The 24,630-nt window shown below is 40.7% G+C and overlaps 1 protein-coding gene across 3 annotated transcripts in view; it reads left to right on the top strand.

Annotated features, from left to right (window-relative positions):
* FAT1 (FAT atypical cadherin 1) overlaps positions 1 to 24,630 on the top strand; it is a 124,239-nt gene that overhangs the window by 80,913 nt on the left and 18,696 nt on the right. For all 3 annotated transcript variants that reach the window (XM_059049524.2, XM_059049523.2, XM_067022297.1), the window contains exons 7-16: positions 1,567 to 1,706; positions 6,179 to 6,454; positions 6,580 to 6,790; positions 12,472 to 16,539; positions 17,109 to 17,305; positions 19,797 to 19,950; positions 20,750 to 20,983; positions 21,826 to 22,215; positions 23,478 to 23,692; positions 23,951 to 24,088. In XM_059049524.2, coding sequence (XP_058905507.1) covers positions 1,567 to 1,706; positions 6,179 to 6,454; positions 6,580 to 6,790; positions 12,472 to 16,539; positions 17,109 to 17,305; positions 19,797 to 19,950; positions 20,750 to 20,983; positions 21,826 to 22,215; positions 23,478 to 23,692; positions 23,951 to 24,088 — 6,023 coding nt within the window. The remainder of the gene's footprint in view (positions 1 to 1,566; positions 1,707 to 6,178; positions 6,455 to 6,579; positions 6,791 to 12,471; positions 16,540 to 17,108; positions 17,306 to 19,796; positions 19,951 to 20,749; positions 20,984 to 21,825; positions 22,216 to 23,477; positions 23,693 to 23,950; positions 24,089 to 24,630) is intronic.

The following is a 24,630-nucleotide window of genomic DNA, read 5'->3' as shown; positions in this document are numbered from 1 at the left end:
TTCACAGTATTTTAATTACAAGGATATTTTAAATCAAAAGTATGTATTCGGGTTATCTTTGGTTGGAACCCAAGATCCCTTTTCCCTCTTCACCCCGGAGCCCTCCTGCCCTAGTTGCTGTCTCAGCGGGTTGAAGCCGCAGGGACCACAGGGCACAGGGGTTCGGGCTCTACCCCTTGAACCTTCTAGACAGCTGGGCTGTTTTCCCTACTTCGGTCTTTGTATGAAATTGTTTATGTTATCAACACCTATGAAACCATTACAGTTTACTTTTAAATGAACCAAAGAGATTCTTTTCATAGTTAACTGCAGTCAGAGTAGTTTGCTTGCTGTCCGTTAACTCCTGTCGCATTTCCAGATGAGCAGGCTGCGGCCGCGCAGCGTCTAACCTCACGTGTAAACTGACTGCCTTTGGAACCACTTTGACTGATTGCTCTCCTTGTTCTGTGCTTACCTTCCATGCTTGCTTCTTTTTGGCTGTGCCAGGAGACACATTTGCTAGAGAAGTGTTTTACATCTTTCAGATGACTTGTGACCTGAACTGTACAGCAGAAGGTATCTGCTGAGATCACATAATTTGCCTCAGATTATGAGATCTAAAGAAAAGCATCCATTTTTCAAACTTTTTTCTTTCCAGTGACCATCTTTCATTGCTTTTTCTTTTCAAAGCGGGCCCATGGTCGCCTGTTCCAATTGCAAACATTCTGGCTTTCCATACCTCCCTAGATCCTTATTTTTAGATTTAACTGAAGACTGTTTTGTGTGTGTGCTGTTTTGCTTTTTGGTTGGATTTAGTACTAGAACTTCATCTTGACGTTTAGACTTTATTTTCGTTCCATTCCATTTCATTGATATAAGTATCTCAAGTTCAGTGGCTTTGAAGAGAGTTTATCTGGAATATGATGGGGAACGCATTTGGATAATGTTAGTAGCACAGAAACCTTTGCTTCGTTAAGCTTTGTGTGCGACAGCAATGGGAAAAATTTTCAAATAGTGACAATTCTCAAATGGTAAGAGTCCGGACTAACCGATGTTAACTACCACAATTTTTTTCTCAGAGTTAACATTTGTTTTTAATAGTTATTTTATTAGAGCAATATGCTCAAATTGTCACAAAATTTTTTTTTTAGTAAATTTTTAAATGGCCAACTTTTTGGTTACTAAATGATGTGAAATGTAGCTACTGAGATATAAGTTAAAGAGGTATTCAGAACCCTTGAAAAAACAAACTGAAAGTAATTCATTGGTAGTATTAGAAATGTTTTTGTTGTTGTTGTTTTCAGAGTTGCTTTCTTGCTTCCTCTCATTTAGTAGCTTCCTCAGCAGTTATGGCTCAGCTTTTTTTTCTTCCAGTAAGCCAGCATTGGCTTTCCGGTTGGTCCTTCTTTTCTGGTCTTTCAAAATGAAAGCTCTTTGGAATCACTTTGACCAATATATCAGAAATTTTTCTTTCTTTCTTCCTTTTTTTTTCAAACTGCCATTAAAAATTAGAAAGCCACAAAATAAATGACAAATTTTCATCCCGTGACCTGTTTTTACTTTAATGTTTGTCCTAACTTAAACTAGGTGGCAACTATGACAGTCACTTTGACGTGGACAAGGGCACTGGAACCATCATTATTGCCAAACCTCTTGACGCAGAACAAAAATCAAACTACAATCTCACAGTCGAGGCTACAGATGGAACCACCACTATACTGACTCAGGTAGGCAAATTGCTGATGATACAGTGTTCTGATCTAAGGGTCCACAGGCAATATGAACAATTGATTCTGCCCTCTGAGGTTCTCACATCAGAAGTTACTATTTTGATATAGTTTATGCACAGGTACACAGCAAGGATTTTTATTTAGGGAATGAAATATCACTGCAAATCCTGGGTTAGGTTTTGAATGTAATTAACCAGTTTTGAAAACTTTGAAAGAAGACAAAAAAAAACACGTTATGCCATCAAAATCTTTTATTTTTACACTCATTTTGAATTGTACTAGTATAAAGTATATCACTGTCAAGGATGACTTGTCCAAGTCATTTGCATTAAAACTGGTTAAAGTAATTATCTTTTAAAACACTTTTTTGGGTTTTTTTCCTTAGGCTGTGTAAAATAACTGATAAAACTGTTCTATTCCTTTAAACATCTTTATTCCTATCTGATGATTTAAGACATGGTCTGATTACTGTCATTTCAGATTGAAATGTCAGAACCCTATAAATTACATTTAAGTTCTGTTCTTTCTTATCAGTTTCTCTTTGATTCATAGTGGGGGCTGTTTGAGAACTTGTTAAATACTTGCTGTGTGCCAGGTATTGTTCTAGGAGCTGAGTAGTAGGAAACAAAATTCTACCCTCTTGGAGTTTACATTAGAATGATAAAGCTAAAGCCTCATGTTTAATGTGCTGTGTGTGAAAAGTAAAAGGAAGAAATTAAATGTTAGAGGATAAAATGCTTCTGAATTCCAATTTTCTATCTTTAGATTATACTATTTTAAATCTTAAAACAGATCATCTACTAAATCATTTAGTTGCACTGAAGAATAAAAATTATAGTCTGTAATGTCTTTTCAATTAATAAATGAATAGATAATTTAAAGTCAGTTGTGAAATGACTTTATTTCTTTGTCCAAATGCTTGTGATCTTTAATGTATTTAATATTGATAATATGAATCATGCTTTGGGGTCATTTTGAAGTTGTCATGTAAAAGTGCCAGCACAGTATTAAAATTTCAATCTTGTCAGTAACTGTTCTCATTGTAGAAACTAGACTTTAGAGCATGAAAATGAGAAGAAAAGCATCAAGAATTGTAATAAATTTAACAGGGTAATTCTGAAAGGTTAAAGAGTGTAACTGTATGTAGATCAGTTGAAGTCATTGACTAACCAGAAGTCTAGCAAAGGAAACTTAATAACCAGTAGAAATGACCCTCTGCACCAAGCCTTCTCATTACTAAAGATGATGTATCTACCTGTAGCATTTATCGCTTACTACATAACTCCCAGTAATTGTACTTTTCATTAGTATAGTTAAGAGCTTAGTATGAAATACGGTGACTAAAATTCCCATAAAACCCAGTACATATATTGTTCTCTGAGGGACACAGAATTTCTTCAATTTCGATGCTTTGGGTATACTTCTGTAGCTTATTTTGAGTCATTTTCAGAGGGTCTTGGTAATATCCTAGAGAATTGCTGGCAGGGAGAGGTAGAGTATCAGAGGGCGGTCCAGATCCCAGGCTGACCCGTCCAGGTGTGGGTCATTAGGGAACAATCAGTAATTAGGTTTTGATTCCCAGTCTGGGGCTGAGAACAGGGAGATAGGAATCTGAGTGGGAGGAGAGCAGCAAATACCAGCTGAAGAGGGACACAGAGATCAGAACCCAGCTGACAAGGCACTGGAACACAGCAGGTAGATTCCTGTTTGTAGGTGAAACTCAGGAACCAACAGAACAGGTTTTGCCGCATCAAGGTCAGTAGCGGCAGGTGTCAGATCGGAGGTCTGGAGAGCGTTTTCCGTTAAGCCAGGGTGCGTCCTCGCAGAGGTGAGTAGTGGAGGGTCGTGATGGAGCTGCCAGTGCTCTGTTGTTGAAGCAGCTCCCTTCCTTGCTTTCCCGTCCTGCTCTTTCTGCTGAGGATGTTGACCAGTATTAAATCACCTCACTTTGCTTTATCTGTTATCTCAAGGTAACTTACCAAATCCAGTTCACATTTTTTCCCTTTCTTTGAAACAGCTCTGCTTTCCTGTTTTCTTTCAGTTTCTCTGGAATATCATCAGCCTTGCATACTCTGGAGCAGGCCGTTTGGTTTGAATCGGGGCTCTGCCTCTTCTTACTCCTATGCATGGGCAGGTGGCTGTGACCCTCTGTGCTTCCGTTTCTCCTCTGGAAAATGGGCACAGCGACTTTGCCCTCATAGGACAAAGTGAGACGACACTCTGGTGCCGGCTCCTCAGGTCCTCAGGCCTGTCCCCAGTGAGCGCTCCCTGCGTGTTCCCTGTGGCACATCAGCACTGGTTTGGGCTCCTGTCCCCCTGCTTGGCACTGAGTCACCTTCCTGTCTCCATTCTCTGTCTCTGCGATTCATCCTGCACTGCCTGCCACCAGGCAGTGGGAGGAGGACGGAAGGTGATTTGCTCCCATCAAACAGTTCTCAGCCTCTGCTCGGGAGCCAGGCTCTGCTCTTGGACCCCACCTTTTCCCTGTTCCTTTTCTTTGTCACCCCTGGTTCAGGGTCCTCCTCTGAGGTGTCTAAGAGACAGGATGTTCCATTCCACCTTCGCCTTGGCATCTTTGACTGAGCTTTTCCTCCTACCCCAGTATACGTTCATCTGCCGACCTAAAACCTGTGCAAGCAGAGCTTGTCTCCTCCTCGAAAGCTTCCTGAATGGCCTGCGCCATCTCTGGACTCCTGAAAACTTCCTTGATAACATAGGAAACCTGTGTGTGCAAGGCATTGCCCAGTGAGGTTGAAAGCTTCCCGGGGCAGGGGTGCTCCATATTTCCTCTACACCCTCCGTAAATGCAGCAAGCGCCGAGCATGGACGTGCCCAGGAAATATGTGTCAGTTGAACTGCTTTATCAAAGAGCGTTCTTACTTCAGCTGTTCATATTTAGGTGGGATCAGTTGATCTTGGAGCAGGATTAAACTGTGTTTGCCCTACACTCCTTCCATGAGAAAATAAATTTTAAATGTGTAGTGGAGGGACTTTCCTGGTGGCACAGTGGTTGGGAGTCTGCCTGCCAAAGCAGGGGACGTGTGTTTGAGCCCTGGTCTGGGAAGATCCCACATGCTGCGGAGCAACTGAACCCGTGCACCACAACTGCTGAGCCCACATGCCACAACTGCTGAAGCCCGTACGCCTAGAGCCCGTGCTCCGCAGCAGGGGAGGCCGCTGCAGTGAGAAGCCGCGCACCGCAACGGAGACCCAATGCAGCCAAAAATTAAAAAAAAAAAAAAAAAATTGTGTAGTGGAAATGAATATGTAGTGATTTAATTTATAGAAATTATCTTTATAGCCTTTGCTTCTGGATCATCATTGACCTTTCAAAGTGAGGCATCCGTAGTTTTAAATGTTTACATAGCTTTCACATAAACCCTTTCTGTGGTTTGGTGGATGCATTTAGTGTTCATATAGTTTAATGTTACAGATCCACCCCTGAGGTCTCAGTGTTCTAGGAGAACGGTGGTATTGTCTTCATGGAAAGGCCTCTAGTCTGTGTTCTTGCCCCTGTGTGGTTAACACCCCACCCTCCCCCATGCGGTACTAGGACTTTTTGGCCTCCTGTGCCATTCGGACTAGTGAGGTTTGTTCCATATGAGCTAGTGAAGCTCATGTTTCTTGTTTATAACTGTGACCATCTTTTACAGTCGTAGTGATTTCTGCTATGCCTTATCCACATGTGTCTTTTCAATCTGAAAATTAATCTTCTTACTGTCAAGGTAAATTTTCTTTTTTAATTTAGCTTGGGACTGAGTTTTTAAACATCTTTTTTTTTCCTTTAAGGTTTTTATTTAATATTTATTTTATGACCTACTTAAGAGAATTCTCTCTCTCGAGTGTATTTAAATTGCTTTTAAGAAATAAATGTATTTACTATCTATGTGTTTTGTGATCACAAAAATATAAGGATTTTAAAGCACATTTCTAATTTTCCTTTTTATTCATAATATTGGTAGGGATTTGGAATCTCAAAGATTAGAACAAGAACTTCAGATACTATGACCATTAAGTAGCACACTCACCTCAGTAGCTTGGTAGTTACAGGTGCAAATCTGATATAGGAAATCAGTCTTCTGTGAATCCTGGTAAAGTAAATTCTTTATCTTTACATGAACAATCTAGAAATTGCTGTGGAGACCTAAGAGAAATTAAAGCCTGCATTTCAGAAAGAAATGTGTGTTACATTTGTGTGTGTGTTACATTTTTCTCTCAAAAATTAGTCTCAAGAATTTAGAAACGTTTTTATTATCTTACTCATATAGGTAATATGTCAATGAAAAATTTGGAAGATGTTTTTTATTCTGGATTTTGGTTGCTTTTATTTCTCATGTTTGAATTTCATTTTGCTCAGAAATTAGGGATTTTTGTTTCAGTGTGCATTTGATTTTTTTCCCTGATTCTTTAAATACTAAAACATCATAATTAGGAATATTATTGTTACATGAGTAATTTTGTCATCACAGGTATTCATCAAAGTAATAGACACAAATGACCATCGTCCTCAGTTTTCTACATCAAAATATGAAGTTGTTATTCCTGAAGACACAGTGCCAGAAACAGAAATTTTGCAAATCAGTGCTGTGGATAAGGATGAAAAAAACAAACTAATCTACACGCTGCAGAGCAGTATCGATCCATTGAGCCTCAAGAAATTTCGCCTTGACCCTGCAACTGGCTCTCTCTATACGGCTGAAAAACTTGATCACGAAGCCATTCAGCAGCATGTTCTCACAGTCATGGTAGGGCTTTCTGCTCATTCTTCTGCCACTGTTTGGTTCCTGCAGGGTTCCATGTGATTGAGAGTGATCTTTAATCAATTTTAAGGAAAGCTTTAACAGGATCAATAATATGCTGATTCTTTTAGGTAAGAGATCAAGATGTCCCTGTAAAGCGCAACTTTGCAAGGATTGTTGTTAATGTCAGCGACACCAATGACCACGCCCCCTGGTTCACGAGCTCCTCCTACAAAGGGCGGGTTTATGAATCAGCAGCTGTCGGCTCAGTTGTGTTGCAGGTTACAGCTCTGGACAAGGACAAAGGGAAAAATGCTGAAGTGCTGTACTCTATCGAATCAGGTATTTTTGGAGCACTGCTTTTATAACTGCTTTTTGTTATAACTGCTTTTTTTTTTATGTAGGTTTATAACTTCGCACTTGTTAGAAAGTATGTTTTTTCTTTTCTAAAATTAGTTCTAGATGTTGAAACATTTCTGGGTATCAAAACTGCTTAAATTGATAGCTACCATTTTACATCTTAGGAGAAAGAAAAAAATAATTAACTTTTAACTCATTGGAAAGCAAAGCTAGAGAGTCCTAACTATGTTTGTGTAATGTTCTTGGAGATTCATAATACTAGCGTAATTCAAGGCTCTGAGAAGTCATGCAGTAAAGAAAACTTTATTTGACCAATTCAGGATTTCCAAAATGGTTTTAACCACACAATTGTTTTCCTCCATAAACTATGAAGTACTCTTAGGATAAGGCTGGCCTAGTGATTTAACATTTTTCTTTTAGTCAGAGCATATCTTCTCTTGGGCAGAGCAGGAAACTCCATGACAGTTCCAACTCATCCAGTTCTAATTGGGTCACGTCTCAAAAAGGGTGTCCACGCCTCTCCTACCCCTTCCAGGCTTTGCTTTTCTGCCACTTTCACCCCCATGCATCTTTCACAGTTGTGTTTCGTTCATGGAATTGGGTTAGTGCAGTAGGTCCCAGGGTTGGGACGAGGGCTTGAAGAAATGTTGAAAAGACTAAGGGGCTTGCTGGAGTTGGGCAGGAGACAGCAAAGCAGGGAGACCAGCTGGAACTGTGGGCCTGGACAGCTCTGGGTGTGATAGGGCAAGAGGTCCAGAGCCTTGCTGGTGATTCCAAGAAGGAGGATCACCAGGAAACGGTGGTGCAAAGTGAAATGTTGTTCTGTGTTCTGTTTGATGCTGCTATTCACTCATGCATTTCTTTATTCCAAAGACTCTCATTTTATATGCCAGGTGCCCTGCTAGGAGCGTTTGTACTTGTGCTTGATAGGCAGGGGTTACCGTCGGTCCACAAATGTATGTGCTTGCAAAAGAATTCTGCCCCTGATTGCAACAGGGATCTGCTTTAGAGCTTGTGATTTATTCAGTCAGAAATCACCTAGCTTTGGGACTTGCCCGACTCGTGCCAAATACTGAGTAAGTGATTAAATATCAAGAAGGCAGCTTCCATTTTTCCATCTTTCTCAGTGCCATTGTTAGTACAAAGGTTATACTCTTGCATTCTTTCTCTATAATGATTTTAGAATATTGAGATCATCCACTTAACTTTTTTTTTGTAAGTCCATTCCTCTGCATATTTAGAAATTATATGTCTTTTCTAGGCATTAGAATTGATAGAGGTACAATTAACTGAAGATCATATAGTCCAAAGCTGAGCAAATGGAGAGTACTTCTTTGCTTTATCAATGTGTTTTATGTGGTTAAACTATTTTCATCTTAATATATTTGAAGTTTCATTTATTTCCCTGAAAATGACCAAGCTTCAGCCATCCCTCACAAATAAGACCTCATATACTGCCCAAGGTTGCAGGGTTAAAATGTATTATAGTGTAGTTAGTGCCTTGAATAAAAATGATTTTTCCACTGGTTCAGAAATTTAACCATTAAAAAAGCGCATTCCATTTGTACGTGCCTGAGCACTTCAGTAAAATAGTTTTCCCCCCTGAGACAAACTTACGGGGTTTGTGTAGGAGAAAATGTTAAACTTTCCCTTAGCTTTCACATAGTTTTTAGCAATTGGGCGTTTAAAATATGATTGTTGGTGCCTGACTGAAGGCATGCACATTCTTTAAATGCTTGTAATGACTGATGGAGTTAGTAATTCGGTATTCCAAGAATGGAACTGTATCTCCACTCAGAGAATAGATAATACCAAGGGCCTATTCTGATATAATAAACTTTGGACTTCAAAGAAGATAATTGGATAGATTTGGTAATGTAAAAATCATACTATACAAGTTACTTTATAGGAAACAACTACGATTAAAATACAGTAGAATTGTATGTGTGTAAATCTGCTGAATAGTAGGAACTATAAAATGGTCACACAGCCTTCATTCAACAGTGTATTCATATTCACCTGCTTCTGACTTGTGTCAGATTGCATTTAATAAAGTTCAAAAGAGTAGTTACAAATTCAGGCTATAACACTGCATGATTAATTAGCAGCAATTTATTGAGCAAAGGGTTTGATCTGATGAGGAGTCTTTAGGGAAAAAAGGAAGTAATTAAAGAATATTTTCAGTAATAATTGAGTTAGGTGTTTAGAGACACATTGGTGCCATACTCTGGGCTGTAGTGTTTTATTTATTTACTTTTAAGTAGATGATTGTTAATTCAAAACTGTTATAACCTCTGGAAATAGAAGACACTCAGTAAATATACTTATTGATTAGAATTGGTTTTCTTCCCCAAACTTAGGTAAAATGTAATTGCAGTTGAAGCTTTACAGAGGTTGCCATTCTGTGGGGGCAGTCAGCATCCACGGCATGTCCACCGTGGGAAGAGGCAGATCCTGTGCACAGCTTTCTGACATGCCCTTTGGGGTGTACATGTGTAATACAGTCATAGCTGATGAGCACACACGTGCATGTTTGTCCATATAATTGCCTTGTTCCTATGGAAAGAACAATTTAAAACTATTTAGAAATAACCAGTATCTCTCCTACAGTGAGTGACTAAGGCCCCAACCTAGTACAGACTTCTGCCACTGCCCTATTAGTTCACAAGTGCCATATGTATATTTCAGTATTTGGTGAATGTGGCTATTACTAGATCAGACAAGGACACATTCAAGCCACTCAGCAGCCCTCAGTGTTGCCACATAAATATGATGTTGCTTTCCGTCTGCAAATCTGGTGGTTTCTGCCGTAGTACATGTATTGATACAGGTCGGATCCATATACTGATGAACTAGCTGTGCTTCTGTTTAAACTTCTTGTTATCATTGACAAGCTCAGAGCTGTCTTTATCCAAGTCGAGATACTGCAAGTAATGAATGTTTTGAATGTCACATTGCTATTATCAGATTTCCAATTAGTCACGATACATTCCTTTTGCTACTACTTTTTAATGAAGTGCCACATCTAACAAATGGTTGTTGGTAGTGATTGAAGTATAGCATAAATGCAGGAAAACAAAACCAAGTAGAAATATAAATATAGTACTTTAATGAATGTATTAATTTTTTTCAAGATGCTGATCAGCCTCTTTGGTGTTTAATTTGTTTTCTTTCCATACATGTGTAAAAGATGTTGCATTCAACAAATATTTGCTGAGTGTCTCCTGTGTGTCAGGCATTTTTCTAGGCGGAGATGGTAAAATAATGAATCAAACGAGCCATGCTTAAGTGGAGCTTACATCCTAGTGGGAGAACAGATAAGAACAAAGTGAAAGTATGTGCTGTAAAGAAAAAACAGGGTAATGGGACAGAAACAGCCATGCTGAATGGGGAGGTCAAGGAAGGCCTCACCACCACATTCTCTAAGGAGGAGGCATTTGGGCAAAACCTGAATGAATGAATGCGTGCATGGAGAGGCGGTGAGAGTAGCTGGCGGAAGACTGCGCCAGGAGGGGACCCACCAAACGCAGTGGTTCCAAGATGAGGGTGTCTGCTCACTGCAGATAAAGTCCGTTCATTCCTCCGTGTGAGGCCTTGTGTATTTGAAGCTTTAAGATGTCCACTGTACAAAGTAAAAGAGAAATGCATATAGATGGCTGAGTATAAAATATGGTAGGCCAGCTGCTTTATTAGTACAGACATAGGAGAGTAAAGACTGGGGATGAAGACAGTTGTCCAGACGTTTTCACAGCCCCCCAAGCAGTCAGCCAGTCTCAGCCAGTCACAGCTTTGGAAGTGGGGATGATGCAAAGGTAGCTGAGAAAGGACCTTGGAATCCCAATAACCAACTAAAACACAGTGGGGGAGAACTGGGGTCACTGGCGCTCGTAAGTACAGACAGGCCGGAAATTAGTGTCTGCGAGGCCTGGCAGAGGCAGCATGACCCTGTTCGTGGGCCAGGGTTCGGCTCAGAGCTTCGTGGCCTGGAGACATCCTGGACCTCTGTCCTGTTGCAGGTTGAGGCACAGCCTTGGGGCCTGGACGCAGAGCCAGGCAGACTTAATGAAAACCAGACTGGGTCTGGCCTCAGACAGAACTATCATGGATTTTTGGAAAATGTATTAAAGGAAGGAAATGAAAGCTGTAGAGGAAGTATTTACTAGTAATGATGTGGAGGAAGGAGTGCTTGGTTGAGCCCCTGGTTTGCAAGTCACAGCAAGTAATTCTGGTCTATGAAGGGCCGTGCTCGATTGCAGACCTCGAGGAACACAGGATTTGAGAAGGCAGTTCATTGGCAAGTGGACTTTGTTTTGGGTAAAGTGTAATAGTTCAATTTTTCCAAGATTTAGAGAAAAGTATATTTTATAAAATGGATTCTTTCTAATCACTGAATACATCATTTTTATTACTAAGACAGAAACAAGTTATACCTTTTTCCACTATAAATTCACTCTGTTGAAAGAAAGAATTCTCTTCTAACTCCTAACAAATGCTACATTCTCAAGACTAAAGGAATTATCAGTAGGCTTTCTTTCTTCTTGTTCGAAGTTGTTTTTCCCTAAAATATGTCAAGTAAGCTTTTAAAGACTCAGGCATGGGGAGCTTCATGATCTTCTGCCTCAGCAAGTTCTGGGGCAGCTCCTCAGACTAGATCAATTCAGTTCAATGACTAGAATAAATGATTCTGGACTCTTTGTTTATAAAACAGAAAAGGGATGAAGGGTTCATGGTTGGATCGAATCTGAGGACCCTCACACTGCCTTGATCTACCCAGAAAGAGAGTAAACTGTGGAACTGTAGTAAACTCCTGGTTTCCTCAGGAAGAGCTCAGGTGGCACAAAACTATGGAATATTGTGGAGTTGCATTTGCAGCTAAATACATGTACATAATGTAGCTGGAAAAGGTCTAAAGAAAAGCAAGTAAAACAATCTTAAGAGTTTTCAGCCTCAGCAATATTGACATTTTGCACCAGAAAGTTCTTTGCTGTGGGGCTGTCCTGTGCACTGTAGTATGCTTAGCAGCATCCCTGGCCTCTACTCACTAGAGGTTAGGAGCACCCTCTCCCCACAAGTAGTGGTCACCAAAAAGGGGTCCAGACATGGTTGAACGTCCCTCTGGGTGAAAGCACCTCCAGTTGAGAACCACTCACCTAGAAATTAAACTGACCTGAAAAAATTCAGGGGCTATTACTGAAATCTTGAAAGCCTATAAAGTGGGGCAGAGCACACACAGGCTTATTCATCGATTCCCTGAATGCATAAAATAAGGGCCAACGCTATTTAAGTTTGTTAAATTTAATTGGAGTCTTCCCTTTCATAGTGGGTAAGATTCTTGAGAGTTTGCAAGTGATAAATATATTCCAAAGGGGTTTTGAGTGACTCTTGGAGATGATTAACTAAACTCCTTTATGGACGGATAACCAGATCCTTCCACAACACATTCCTGATTCAACCAGAGAGAGTGACTTTCGGCTTTAGGTACAGAGTGATGTTGCTTCTGTTTCTTTTCATAATTTATAGACAAAACTCAGAAAAGTTTGCCCTTAGAGTAGATAAAAATGAAACACATTGAGAAAATGAGACAAATTGAATAAAACAAGTTCCATTCGAATGTTGATAGGTCCTTGTATTTTTCTCTAACATGCTTTTTTCTCTCCTCCCAGGAAACATTGGAAATTCTTTTACAATTGATCCCATCTTGGGCTCTATAAAAACTGCCAAAGAATTAGATCGAAGTAATCAAGTGGAGTATGACTTAATGGTAAAAGCTGTAGATAAAGGCAACCCGCCAATGAGTGAAGTCACTTCTGTGTGTATCTTTGTCACCATTGCTGACAACGCCTCTCCCAAGTTTACGTCAAAGGAATATTCTGTTGAAATTAGTGAAACTATCAGCATTGGGAGTTTCGTTGGAATGGTTACAGCCCATAGTCAGTCATCAGTGGTATATGAAATAAAAGATGGAAATATAGCTGATGCCTTTGATATTAATCCACATTCTGGAAGTATCATCACTCAGAAAGCTTTGGATTTTGAAACTTTGCCCATTTATACATTGACAATACAAGGAACTAACATGGCTGGTTTGTCTACGAATACAACCGTCCTGGTGCATCTGCAGGATGAAAATGACAACTCGCCGGTTTTTACGCAGGCAGAATATACGGGGCTCATTAGTGAATCAGCTTCAATCCACAGTGTGGTCCTAACAGAGAGGAATGTCCCATTAGTTATCCGAGCCACTGATGCTGATAAAGAATCAAATGCTTTGCTTGTTTATCACATTGTTGAACCAGCTGTACACAAATATTTTACTGTTGATTCCAGCACTGGTGCTATTCATACAGTACTAAGTTTGGACTATGAACAAACGAGTACTTTTCACTTCACCGTACAAGTTCATGACATGGGGACACCATATTTATTTGCTGAATATGCAGCCAACGTGACTATCCATGTTATTGACATTAATGACTGCCCCCCCGTGTTCTCCACATCATTGTATGAAGCATCTCTTTTGTTGCCAACATACAGAGGAGTCAGTGTCATTACAGTAAATGCTGCAGATGCTGATTCAAGCGCGTTCTCACAGTTGATGTACTCCATCACCGAAGGCAACATTGGGGAGAAGTTTTTAATGGACCACAAGACTGGTACTATAACTGTACAAAACACAACTCAGTTGAGGAGCCGCTATGAGCTAACCGTCAGAGCTTCTGACGGCAGGTTTACAAGCTTAACCTCTGTGAAAATTAACGTGAAGGAAAGCAAAGAGAGCCAGCTGAGGTTTACCCAAGATTTCTACTCTGCGGTAGTGAAAGAGAATTCCACTGAAGCCAGAAGATTAGCTGTCATAACTGCTATCGGGAATCCAATCAACGAGCCCCTGTTTTATCGCATCCTCAACCCAGATCGCAGATTCAAAATCAGCCGCACGTCCGGAGTTCTGTCGACCACTGGCATACCATTCGACCGTGAACAGCAGGAGACCTTTGATGTGGTAGTGGAAGTGACACAAGAACGCAAGCCTTCAGCGGTGGCCCATGTCGTTGTCAAGGTCGTCGTCGAAGACCAGAATGATAACGCACCGGTGTTTGTCAACCTGCCTTACTACGCCCTTGTTAAAGTGGATACCGCCGTGGGCCATGTCGTTCGCTACGTGACGGCCATCGACAGAGACAGCGGCAGGAACGGGGAAGTGCACTACTACCTCAAGGAACACCACGAGCACTTCCAAATTGGAGCCTCCGGGGAAATTTCTCTGAAAAAGCAATTTGAACCTGACACCTTGAATAAAGAATATCTCGTCACGGTGGTTGCAAAAGATGGAGGAAACCCAGCGTTTTCGGCTGAAGTCATAGTTCCCATCACCGTTATGAACAAAGCCATGCCTGTGTTTGAAAAGCCTTTCTACAGCGCCGAGATTCCAGAGAACGTCCAGACGCACAGCCCCGTTGTCCACGTACAAGCCAACAGCCCGGAGGGCTTGAAAGTGTTCTATAGCATCACAGACGGCGATCCTTTCAGCCAGTTTACTATTAACTTCAACACCGGAGTTATCAACGTCATAGCGCCTCTGGACTTTGAGTCCCACCCAGCATATAAACTGAGCATCCGCGCGACTGACTCCTTGACCGGTGCTCACGCTGAGGTCTTTGTGGACGTAATCGTGGAAGACATCAATGACAACCCTCCCGTGTTCGCCCAGCAGTCCTATGCCACCACCCTGTCCGAGGCCTCTGTAATTGGAACATCCGTGGTTCAAGTCAGAGCAACAGATTCTGACTCAGAGCCAAACAGAGGGATTTCGTACCACATGTTTGGGAATCACAGCAAGAGTCATGATCATTTTCACATAGACAGCAGCACTGGCCTCATTTCACTGGTCCGGACTTTGGATTATGAGCAGTTCCAGCAGCACAAGATTTTTGTGCGGGCTCTTGACGGCGGCGTGCCTCCTCTGAGCAGCGATGTGGTTGTCACCGTGGACGTCACCGACCTCAACGATCACCCACCACTATTTGACCAACAGATTTATGAAGCCAGAATCAGCGAGCACGCTGCCCGTGGTCATTTTGTGACCTGTGTAAAAGCCTATGATGCGGACAGTTCAGACATAGACAAGTTGGAATATTCCATCCTGTCTGGCAATGATCATAAGAATTTTGTCATGGACAACAGGACGGGGATCATCACGCTCTCAAACCTGCGCCGGCACGCCCTGCAGCCGTCGTACACCCTTCAGGTCTCTGTGTCTGACGGAGTTTTTAGGAGTTCAGCTCAGGTTCATGTGAGTGTGATTGGAGGCAATTTGCACAGTCCCATGTTTCTTCAGAACGAATATGAAGTGGAGCTCGCTGAAAACGCTCCCTTGCACACGCTGGTGACCGAGGTGAAAGCAGCTGATGGGGATTCGGGGATTTACGGTCACGTTACCTACCATATTGTAAATGACTTTGCCAAAGACAGGTTTTACACAAACGAGAGAGGACAGATCTTTACTTCAGAAAAACTTGATCGAGAAACCCCAGTGGAAAAAGTAATCCCAGTTCGTTTCATGGCCAAGGACACTGGTGGAAAAGTTGCTTTCTGCACCATTAATGTCATCCTTACAGATGACAATGATAATGCACCGCAGTTTCGAGCAGCCAAGTTTGAGGTGAATATCGGATCCAATGCTCCCAAAGGGACGTCAGTCATCAAGGTCCTTGCCAGTGACGCTGATGAGGGGTCCAATGCCGACGTCACCTATGCCATCGAAGCAGATTCTGAAAGCGTTAAAGAGAATTTGGAAATTAACAGACTGTCTGGCGTAATAACTACAAAAGAAAGCTTAATTGGCTTAGAAAATGAGGGCTTCACTTTCTTTGTCAGAGCTGTGGATAGTGGGTCTCCACCCAAAGAATCTGTTGTTCCCGTCTATGTTAAAGTACTTCCACCAGAAATGCGGCTTCCGAGATTTTCAGAACCGTTTTACACCTACACAGTTTCAGAAGACGTGCCTATTGGCACAGAAATAGATCTCATTCGAGCAGAGCACAGCGAGACTGTCCTCTACAGCCTAGTCAAAGGGAGCACTCCTGAGAGCAACAGAGATGAGTTCTTTGTGATCGACAGACAGAGTGGGAGGCTGAAACTGGAGAAGGGTCTGGACCATGAGACAACTAAGTGGTACCAGTTTTCCGTCCTTGCCAGGTGCACTCATGACGGCTATGAGCTGGTGGCTTCCGTAGACGTTAGTATCCAAGTGAAAGATGCAAATGACAACAGCCCTGTCTTGGAGTCTAGTCCATATGAGGCATTTACTGTTGAAAACCTGCCAGGAGGAAGCAGAGTCATCCAGATCAGGGCTTCTGACCTAGATTCAGGAACCAATGGCCAGGTTATGTATAGTCTAGATCAGTCACAAAGTGTAGAAGTCATCGAATCTTTCACCATTAACATGGAAACAGGATGGATTACAACCCTAAAGGAACTTGACCACGAAGAGAGAGACAGTTATCAGATTAAGGTGGTTGCATCAGATCATGGTGAAAAGGCCCAGCTCTCCTCCACAGCCATTGTGGAGGTTACTGTCACCGATGTCAACGATAGTCCCCCACGGTTCACGGCAGAGATTTATAAAGGGACTGTGAGTGAAGATGATCCACCAGGGGGCGTAATTGCCATCCTAAGTACCACGGATGCCGATTCTGAAGAGATCAACAGACAAGTTACATATTACATAACAGGTAACATGTTTAAAGTGAATGGTTTAATTTAAAATTAAGTTGTATTAGAAGTATAAATTCTGAGATGTGTATTTTATGGAAATTGAGAGTTAAAGGGGCGATTTTAGTATATCTAAAATAAGTAGAAATAACATCTATTAAGCTATGTTTCAAGTTCTTTGCCTGAGCAAAGCCAGTAGTTGTTTCTTTAGGCTGATTTTGATTTTGATGATTCATTCTGTTGATCTTTATACAGTGTATAAAAAAGATATTATAATTTAAAAAATCTATAGTTTCAGTATAGGCTAAAGTGTTACTGATAGTCTTGAAATTTTATTTGGCTTAATGCTGTGTTTAAATACACATTTTAGTGCTGCTTTCTTTGTTTTTTGGTTTTTTTGAGGGTTTTGGGTTGGGGGCGGTTAGTGAATGGGAAAGCTAATAAGATAAATTTAAGTGTAATTACTTTTTTTAAAACTTAATTCTTTTGAATCGTAATATTACATATCTTTTGTACCATTTATTTCTTCTGTTATCTCATTTTTAATTTCAACAAATTTGACTGTCATCTCCTTCCATTGATTTAATAGGAGGGGATCCTTTGGGGCAGTTTGCTATTGAAAATATACAGAATGAATGGAAGGTCTATGTGAAGAAACCTCTAGATAGGGAAAAAAGGGACAATTATCTTCTGACTATCACAGCAACTGATGGGACCTTCTCATCAAAAGCTATAGTTGAAGTCAAAGTCCTTGATGCAAATGACAACAGTCCCATTTGTGAAAAGGTAGGATACTCTTTTAAGTCTATATATTATGAATTCGAATTTCTTTCTTAAACATTTCAGAAGGACTGTCACGTGGTGCTGTAGAGTAATTCAAATGTGTTTCATGTTGTAATCTCTTAATGTTTAAGTCGAGGTGAGGGTTCAGTGGGGCCAGGGTTGGATTAGCTTCAGAACTACTTTTGGGGGTTGATAAATAGCTTAAAAACCTAGTTCAAAATACTGTGAATTACGGACAGGATTACAGTTGTATATAAGCATTGCTCTGTTGCGTTTTCATGAAAGGACTCCCTTCATTTGGGGGTGAGGTAGCTCTGTTCTGCACCAAGAGACCGTATTTGGGGCCCTTGCTCTTGTACACGCTAGAGGAACCCAGAGGTGAAGCATGTGACTTCTGCCCCTGTGGAGCCCACCGTTTAACATGAGGACAAAAGGCGTACCAAGGAAGAGCTGTGCCAGCTGAGGTCGCTCGGTGAGGGCGGGAGTTGTCCCCGGAACTGGAGGATGAGGAAAAGCTCAACCTCTGGGAGGTGGTGATGAGATCACCAAGAGTGGAAATGGAAGGGCATTGGGGCCGGAGGGGAAACTGGGTGAGAGGGGCTATGGAGGGCGTTCCGGGGAGCTGGGACTCCATGAACCCTTCATTACATGAAAGGTGGAGATGACGTACTCCAGGAGTTCCTGAGAGAAGCTGAGTCTGGCAGCATTGTTTCCATTTAGCTGAGGAAGTGTGAAAGTGGGGATAACAGGGAGTGGACTGAGGCATGGGGAGCAGAAGGACGAAAGATGCTGTAACGGGAGAACTGGTGGCACTTGGTCCTGCCTGGCCGTGACAGCGCAACAAGCATGTTAGTTAAGTCAAGATTGACTTTAGGTTTCCTACAGGAGTGATTGGGAGAAAGACCAAAGATGAGTCTGGAGCGGGAATTGGTTTTAGAGGAAGCATGCTGAATTCCATTTCAGATTTGTTCAGTTTAAGATCACGGGACATTCAGTTGAATGTGTTTTTATAGTCATTTAGAGTTAGCGAGATGAAGGATGGGTATGTGAACTTGGCAGCTTCTGTGGATAACTGATAACTGCATTCATCTGAGAGAATAATAACAAGGAGGGACAGGGTAGAGACAGGTACCCGCCTAGAGAGAAAGAAGGTGGAAGGAAGAGAGCGCAGATACCAGCACAGTGTAGTTGAGAGCAAAGGAGGGGAGAATTTGTAGGAGGCGAGATGGCAGGCAGAGGTGTGACAGAGATAAAAAGCGGACTGAGTGAAACCGACCATCGGGTTCTGTGACTGGCTTGGGGACGGCGGTCTCAGCGCGGTGATGTGGGTGGACGCCTGGTTTCAGGAGGGTAAAGGGTTTGTGTTAACAAGGAGATAGATTTGGCCAGTGACGAAAGTTGGGAGTAAAAAGAAGGAAGAAGAGTGTAGCAGGTGAAAGGAGGGCCGGGTGGGGGACAGGTGACCTGGGAGAGGGCCGGGGAGGCGGAGCGCACTGCAGCCGGCATGAGGTGTGTGCAGCTGGGCGGGCGGAGGGGCAGAGCTGTCCTTGGGGAGATGGATACGAATAATTCGGTTGTGGGGGGGGAAGCGGATTCATTCCAATCCATGGTTTGGGTGACAGTGATTTATGGAAGGAGGATTGTGTGTGTGTGTGCGCGTGTGTATGTATCTTAGAGAAACTAAATGTGTGTGTTTTGCTGTTTTTCCACACTCTTCCTATCACCTTTGGTATTTAATAAAATTAGGACACTAGATCATTTGAAATCATCAGTATTGCAAAATATCCTGTTTCGTGAGTCATAGTTCACCTAAAATTGAGCTCATATTAAGAAAATAAATTTAACAACGTCTTATCTGTTTGTCTTATGTTTTGGTTTACGGCATGGATTTCTAAATAGTTGGAACTGGAAACAACCGTTCACTGTGTTTGAGAATCAGGTCAGGTTTGAAGAGAGACAGGGTGGAGCAGGGCAGAAGAGAGCCCTGGCCTGGGCATCACTTGCCCACCCCCCCCAGTGGCCTTGGATAACCTTTGTTTTCTCCCGTGACGTGAGGCTCACTTCTCTCCCAAATGCAGTTACTTGGTGGTGTTTTAAGAGTGATTGCAAACAATAAGTTCCTGTATTGGAAATTAGATGTAATGTATCAGGCTTGTATTCTAATTTTTAGGTAAAAATTGAGTGTTACATTTATTTTCTCATAAGAATGTAAATTAAATTAAATATGAAACCAAATCAAAGACAAAGTATTCAGAATTCTATAGGTTAAATGTCAGGTCAGACTCTTTCAGCGTATGGGGCTGTTAACTGTTATATGAATCCTCTCTGTTTTAAATGTTTTGTAAGAAAAATAGTTTTGAAAGCTCCTTGGATTTTAGTTTTAGTCATTTCCCATGTGTTCTGTGAGGAAAATTAAATGATTTCTGTTACTCCCTTGGCAGTCACGTTACCTTTTAATGTTTTGTGTTAACAGTATTGTTTAAAATCTTTGTAGACTTTATATTCCGACACGATTCCAGAAGATGCCTTTCCTGGGAAATTGATCATGCAGGTCTCTGCTACAGATGCAGATATCCGTTCCAATGCCGAAATTACTTACACATTATTTGGTCCAGGTGCAGAAAAATTCAAACTAAATCCAGACACAGGTAAAGGTAGAGTTTGGGGCAAAACTAATTGTGTTCCAGCAAAGTCACACGTGGGTGGTTTTGGATCACACGGAAAATTTGAAATGACAGTTTGTTCTTGTAAAATTTACTCTCCTGCTACAAAAATGGCATCTTTTAGAAATGTAAATAGCAATTCAGTGTGTAAAATTCGGGGTGAGATAAAAAATTAGCAGCAACAATCACCTACTTGAACTGAGGATTTAAAATTTATGTTTTTTATATCAACTTTTTAAAAAAAAACTCAGAAGTTAAAATATATCTCAAACTTTCTGCTTTATCCATTTTACATATAGTTTTTTTTTGAATTTGTGACCATAAATTTATAATTTAGCATATTCATTAAAATTATGAGTGGTATTTTACTTTGAACCTCTAGGATTTTCTCTTTCAATTTGTATTTTGTTAAAATTGGGGGTCAAGTAACAGTTTTCTATTAAGCTCCCCCCAAATTAATTATAAGCATGTGAATCTAATTTTTGAGTCAATTTAAAAATATTTTCAATTTGGTAAGTTGGCAGCTATTTTGCTTTTTGGCATTGTATATAATGCGAGGGGTCCTGACCTGGAGATCTTTATGGCTTAGAGCTAGCACCTGGCAGGGTTTGGAAACCTCCAGCTCTGAGGGCTCCCACAGCTGTTGACTTTGTCACTAATAAAATTGTTCTCCAAAGGAAGGCTGTTATTCAGATTTTATAAATGTAAGAGAAAAGGGAAAGAAAGATGTGCTCTTGGAGTCGCATCTTAAATTTCAAGTGAGCCCATTTATTTTTGCTTTTAGGTGAACTGAAAACGTTAGCCCCGCTTGATCGTGAGGACCAGGCAACATATAATCTTCTGGTCAAGGCCACGGATGGAGGGGGAAGGTTCTGTCAAGCTGATATTGTGCTCACGTTAGAGGATGTGAATGATAACGCCCCCGAATTCTCTGCTGATCCTTACACCATCACCGTGTTTGAAAACACAGAGCCTGGCACGCTCCTGACAAGGGTACAGGCCACGGATGTGGATGCAGGTATCGCCCAAATGATGCTTTTGCCTTCAAACTGTGCACTGTGACCTGAGGAGGAGCCTGTTTTAGAGCGCTCTTCCACATTCAGCCCGTTTGGTGTACCCTACCTCACGCATGTTGAATAACTCGCCATAGTCATGCTACCGTTAAAAGTCGTGTTAGCCTTCAGAATAATGAACTCATTTTTAATGAATATTTGAAGTCTCAAAATTGTGCCCAGTGAACTTACTGTTGTAAAGTATCTGTGGTACCCCTAAAATTCTGCTTAGTGGTGAGATAAACTGATCTTTATGTCCCATTGAATTAATTAGTGAAGTGTTATTTTTTGTGAATAGAGCATTAGTGACAAAGAGATTTAGTATCATAGGAACATAACAGGCAAACGATATATTGTGACAGTTTTACAGACCTTTCAAATTTTTTTTAGAGAAAATAAGACTCTAAGATATATATTCATAGCATTTTGATAGCAGAGAATAAAAATAACTTCTTCAGTCATTCTAACACTGAAGAATCAGAAGAATACCAAAAATGTTACTTTTCAAATAAATCTTTGTTACTGAAGCTAAATAACAACTAGGCTTTATTTTTAAAGATCTGCTGGCTGTTAGAGCGTAAGTTCCTATATAACATAGTCTGAAAAAGCCAGATGACTGTGAAATTATATTTGTTTTAACTCAGCAAATTGCTCATTTTAAAGTTCACATTTTTAAGGTCATAGTCATAAGAATTTTAAAATAATGTATATTGGCATTTTCCCTTTTTCATATGTATACTGGATTTTTTAAAAAATTGTTTACATTTCTTGAAATAAAATATTCTGACTTGATGTCATGTCTTGACAGGACTGAATCGGAAGGTATCCTACTCACTGATTAACTCTGCTGATGGACAGTTCTCCATTAATGAATTATCTGGAATCATTCAGTTAGAAAAGCCTTTGGATAGAGAACTACAGGCAGTATACACTCTAACTTTGAAAGCTGTAGATCATGGTTTGCCAAGAAGGTTGACAGCTACTGGCACTGTTGTTGTGTCCGTTTTGGATATAAATGATAACCCACCCGTGTTTGAATACCGTGAATATGGTGCCACAGTGTCTGAGGATGTTCTCATTGGAACAGAAGTTCTTCAAGTGTATGCAGCAAGTAGGGACATTGAAGCAAATGCAGAAATCACCTACTCGATAATAAGTGGAAACGAACATGGGAAATTCAGCATAGATTCTAAAACAGGTAACCTACCATGCAAACGAGAGGAAGCCGTTTATTCTGCCAAAAAAGGCTAAATTGCTCAGCACTTTACCTGGTACAAAAACTGGTCATACATTGTCAGTAGATACTCTAAAAGAGAAGACTCAAGTTTTCTTTTTGTTGTTATCGTAAGTGGGATTCAGAGTGGTTTAGAAGACTTTAAACTATAGTTCTACATAATAAAGTACATTTCTGGCTTATCCATTATAACTATAAGCAAATTAACTTTAAATAGAAAATTAAAGCATCATACTCGAGTAATTTAGTAAAGATATAAGATGTCGTAAATCAGTAAAGAATTGAAGATGGTAGAAGATTTTGCGGAATGGCTCCTTTTTATGGCCCACGTGGATCTCATGTGAAGTAGCTTCCCAGGTGAAACAGCAGTTTCGACCTCTTTGATCTTAGTTTCAATAGGGGATATCTGATAATTCATTAAATTGATCTCTTCATTACGCTAGTTATAGATAACCGTCGAAGTGCTTGGACTGAGTCACTGAGTGACTGCCAACAGGTCAGGAGTCATTGGCGCTATTGACTGTGGCTGCATAAATACTTTTTGTAGTCTTGTTAATCTGTCATCTAAAATAGCTGTAAGTAATTTGCTCTGGAAAAAATAGCTCTATTCCAACTGTATTTAATTGTATGTGACTTTCAGATGAAGGGTAGGTGTGTGATGATGCTGTTTTAAAATGTATTTTTGGCATATATCATAAAATTGTTATTTTTAGGGCTCTTTATGTAGGGTAGATTATAAGGAAGTGAAAAGGAAAGACATTAAAGGAATTATTAAATCAAAAAGGGATTTTTAAAAAATGATGGGATATAAATAGTTATTCTGGAGATTTTTTTTTAAAGGATGTACATTTCTGTAAAAGAGAGAGTATGAGAAGGAAAAGGAAACGAAAAGCCAAAGAACAGAATTTTTGTGTTTTCTATTTCATTAAAGTCTATAGTAAACTATCATTAAAAAGAGATAAGAAATGTTATCATTTTTATAGCAGGGGGATGTAAGGAGTACTGACTAGGAAAGCAATTCACATAACACAAAGAGTATCAGGAAAGTAATTAAGAGAAATAAATAAGGTTCCGAGGATGGGCAAATTCGTGTTTTAAATGTTGAATTAAGAAATTAGAAACCATACACAAATGGCAAGTAAACTATTGAACTGAAAATTTTAGTCATAGGAGGAGAATGTGGTGGCATTTTAAAGCACTGGATGTAATTTTGATTTTCTGTTCAGGGGCCATATTTATCATCGAGAATCTGGACTATGAAAGCTCTCATGAGTATTACCTGACTGTAGAAGCCACTGATGGGGGCACACCTTCATTGAGTGACGTCGCAACTGTGAACATCAATGTAACAGACATCAATGACAATCCCCCAGTGTTCAGCCAAGACACCTACACGGCAGTGATCAGTGAAGATGCTGTTCTTGAACAGTCTGTCATTACGGTGCGTATCTTTTCCCCTACAGTCTTCTTCTGGGTCTTTGCAAGAATTTTTAGTGAGATTGATCCAGTTTTTGTAGTGGCCTTACTTGAAAATATTGATAATTTGAAGTTAAGGAAATGTCTTTTGCTAGCCTGTTCAGTTACTGACTCTATTATAAATGACCGCCTTAACACAACTAGCTGTTGTTATCAGAAATTTGCTTAGTAGACTCTGCCCCTCCCTCATCTGTCTCCTAAACCAGAGTGTGATATTTTCTAGGTTATGGCAGATGACGTCGATGGACCTTCAAATAGCCACATCCACTATTCAATTATAGACGGCAATCAGGGAAGTCCATTTACAATCGACCCTGCCAGGGGAGAAGTGAAAGTGACCAAACTTCTAGACCGGGAAACAGTAAGTGGAAAAATCTGACGTAGATTGTTTACAGATGATCAGATCAGTAGATGGAAGTGCCTTGTATTTACCTCTGCCGACATTTTGGGAAGTGTTAAAAGGGTAGAACCAGCCTTGTTCTCGGTAAGTGACAAGCAAGATATAAATACTTGAAAAGCAGTTGTAGTATGAAGATCTCCAGAATATGTGATGTGTTTCATACTAATGTGAAGTTTGGGTAATAAGAGCTTGTATTCAGGACCAAGTTCCTGTTGGCACCAGTGTTTTGAGATGCTTCATGGAGCTAGAAGCTGGGTTTTAAATAATAGCAGAGATTCAGGAAACCATAGTGTTGAGAGGAGGGAATTGCCTGTGAGGAACCGGGGGAACAAGGATGGAGGAAGGAAGATGTGGGGCGTATTTAGGTGATTATGTTCAGATGTGTCGGAGTAGAGCGATCGTACTAACAGGTGAGGGAGGAAAGATAGATGAAGACTTTTAGGGACAGATGACAGGCCACAGAAAAAACCAGGATCGTAGGTTCGGGCTGGCACTGCAGGTTA

Source organism: Kogia breviceps, chromosome 20, assembly GCF_026419965.1.
Source record: "Kogia breviceps isolate mKogBre1 chromosome 20, mKogBre1 haplotype 1, whole genome shotgun sequence".
NCBI lineage: Eukaryota > Metazoa > Chordata > Mammalia > Artiodactyla > Physeteridae > Kogia > Kogia breviceps.
Note: the sequence above shows the minus strand (reverse complement) of the source record. Positions and strands in the feature narration are given on the sequence as shown.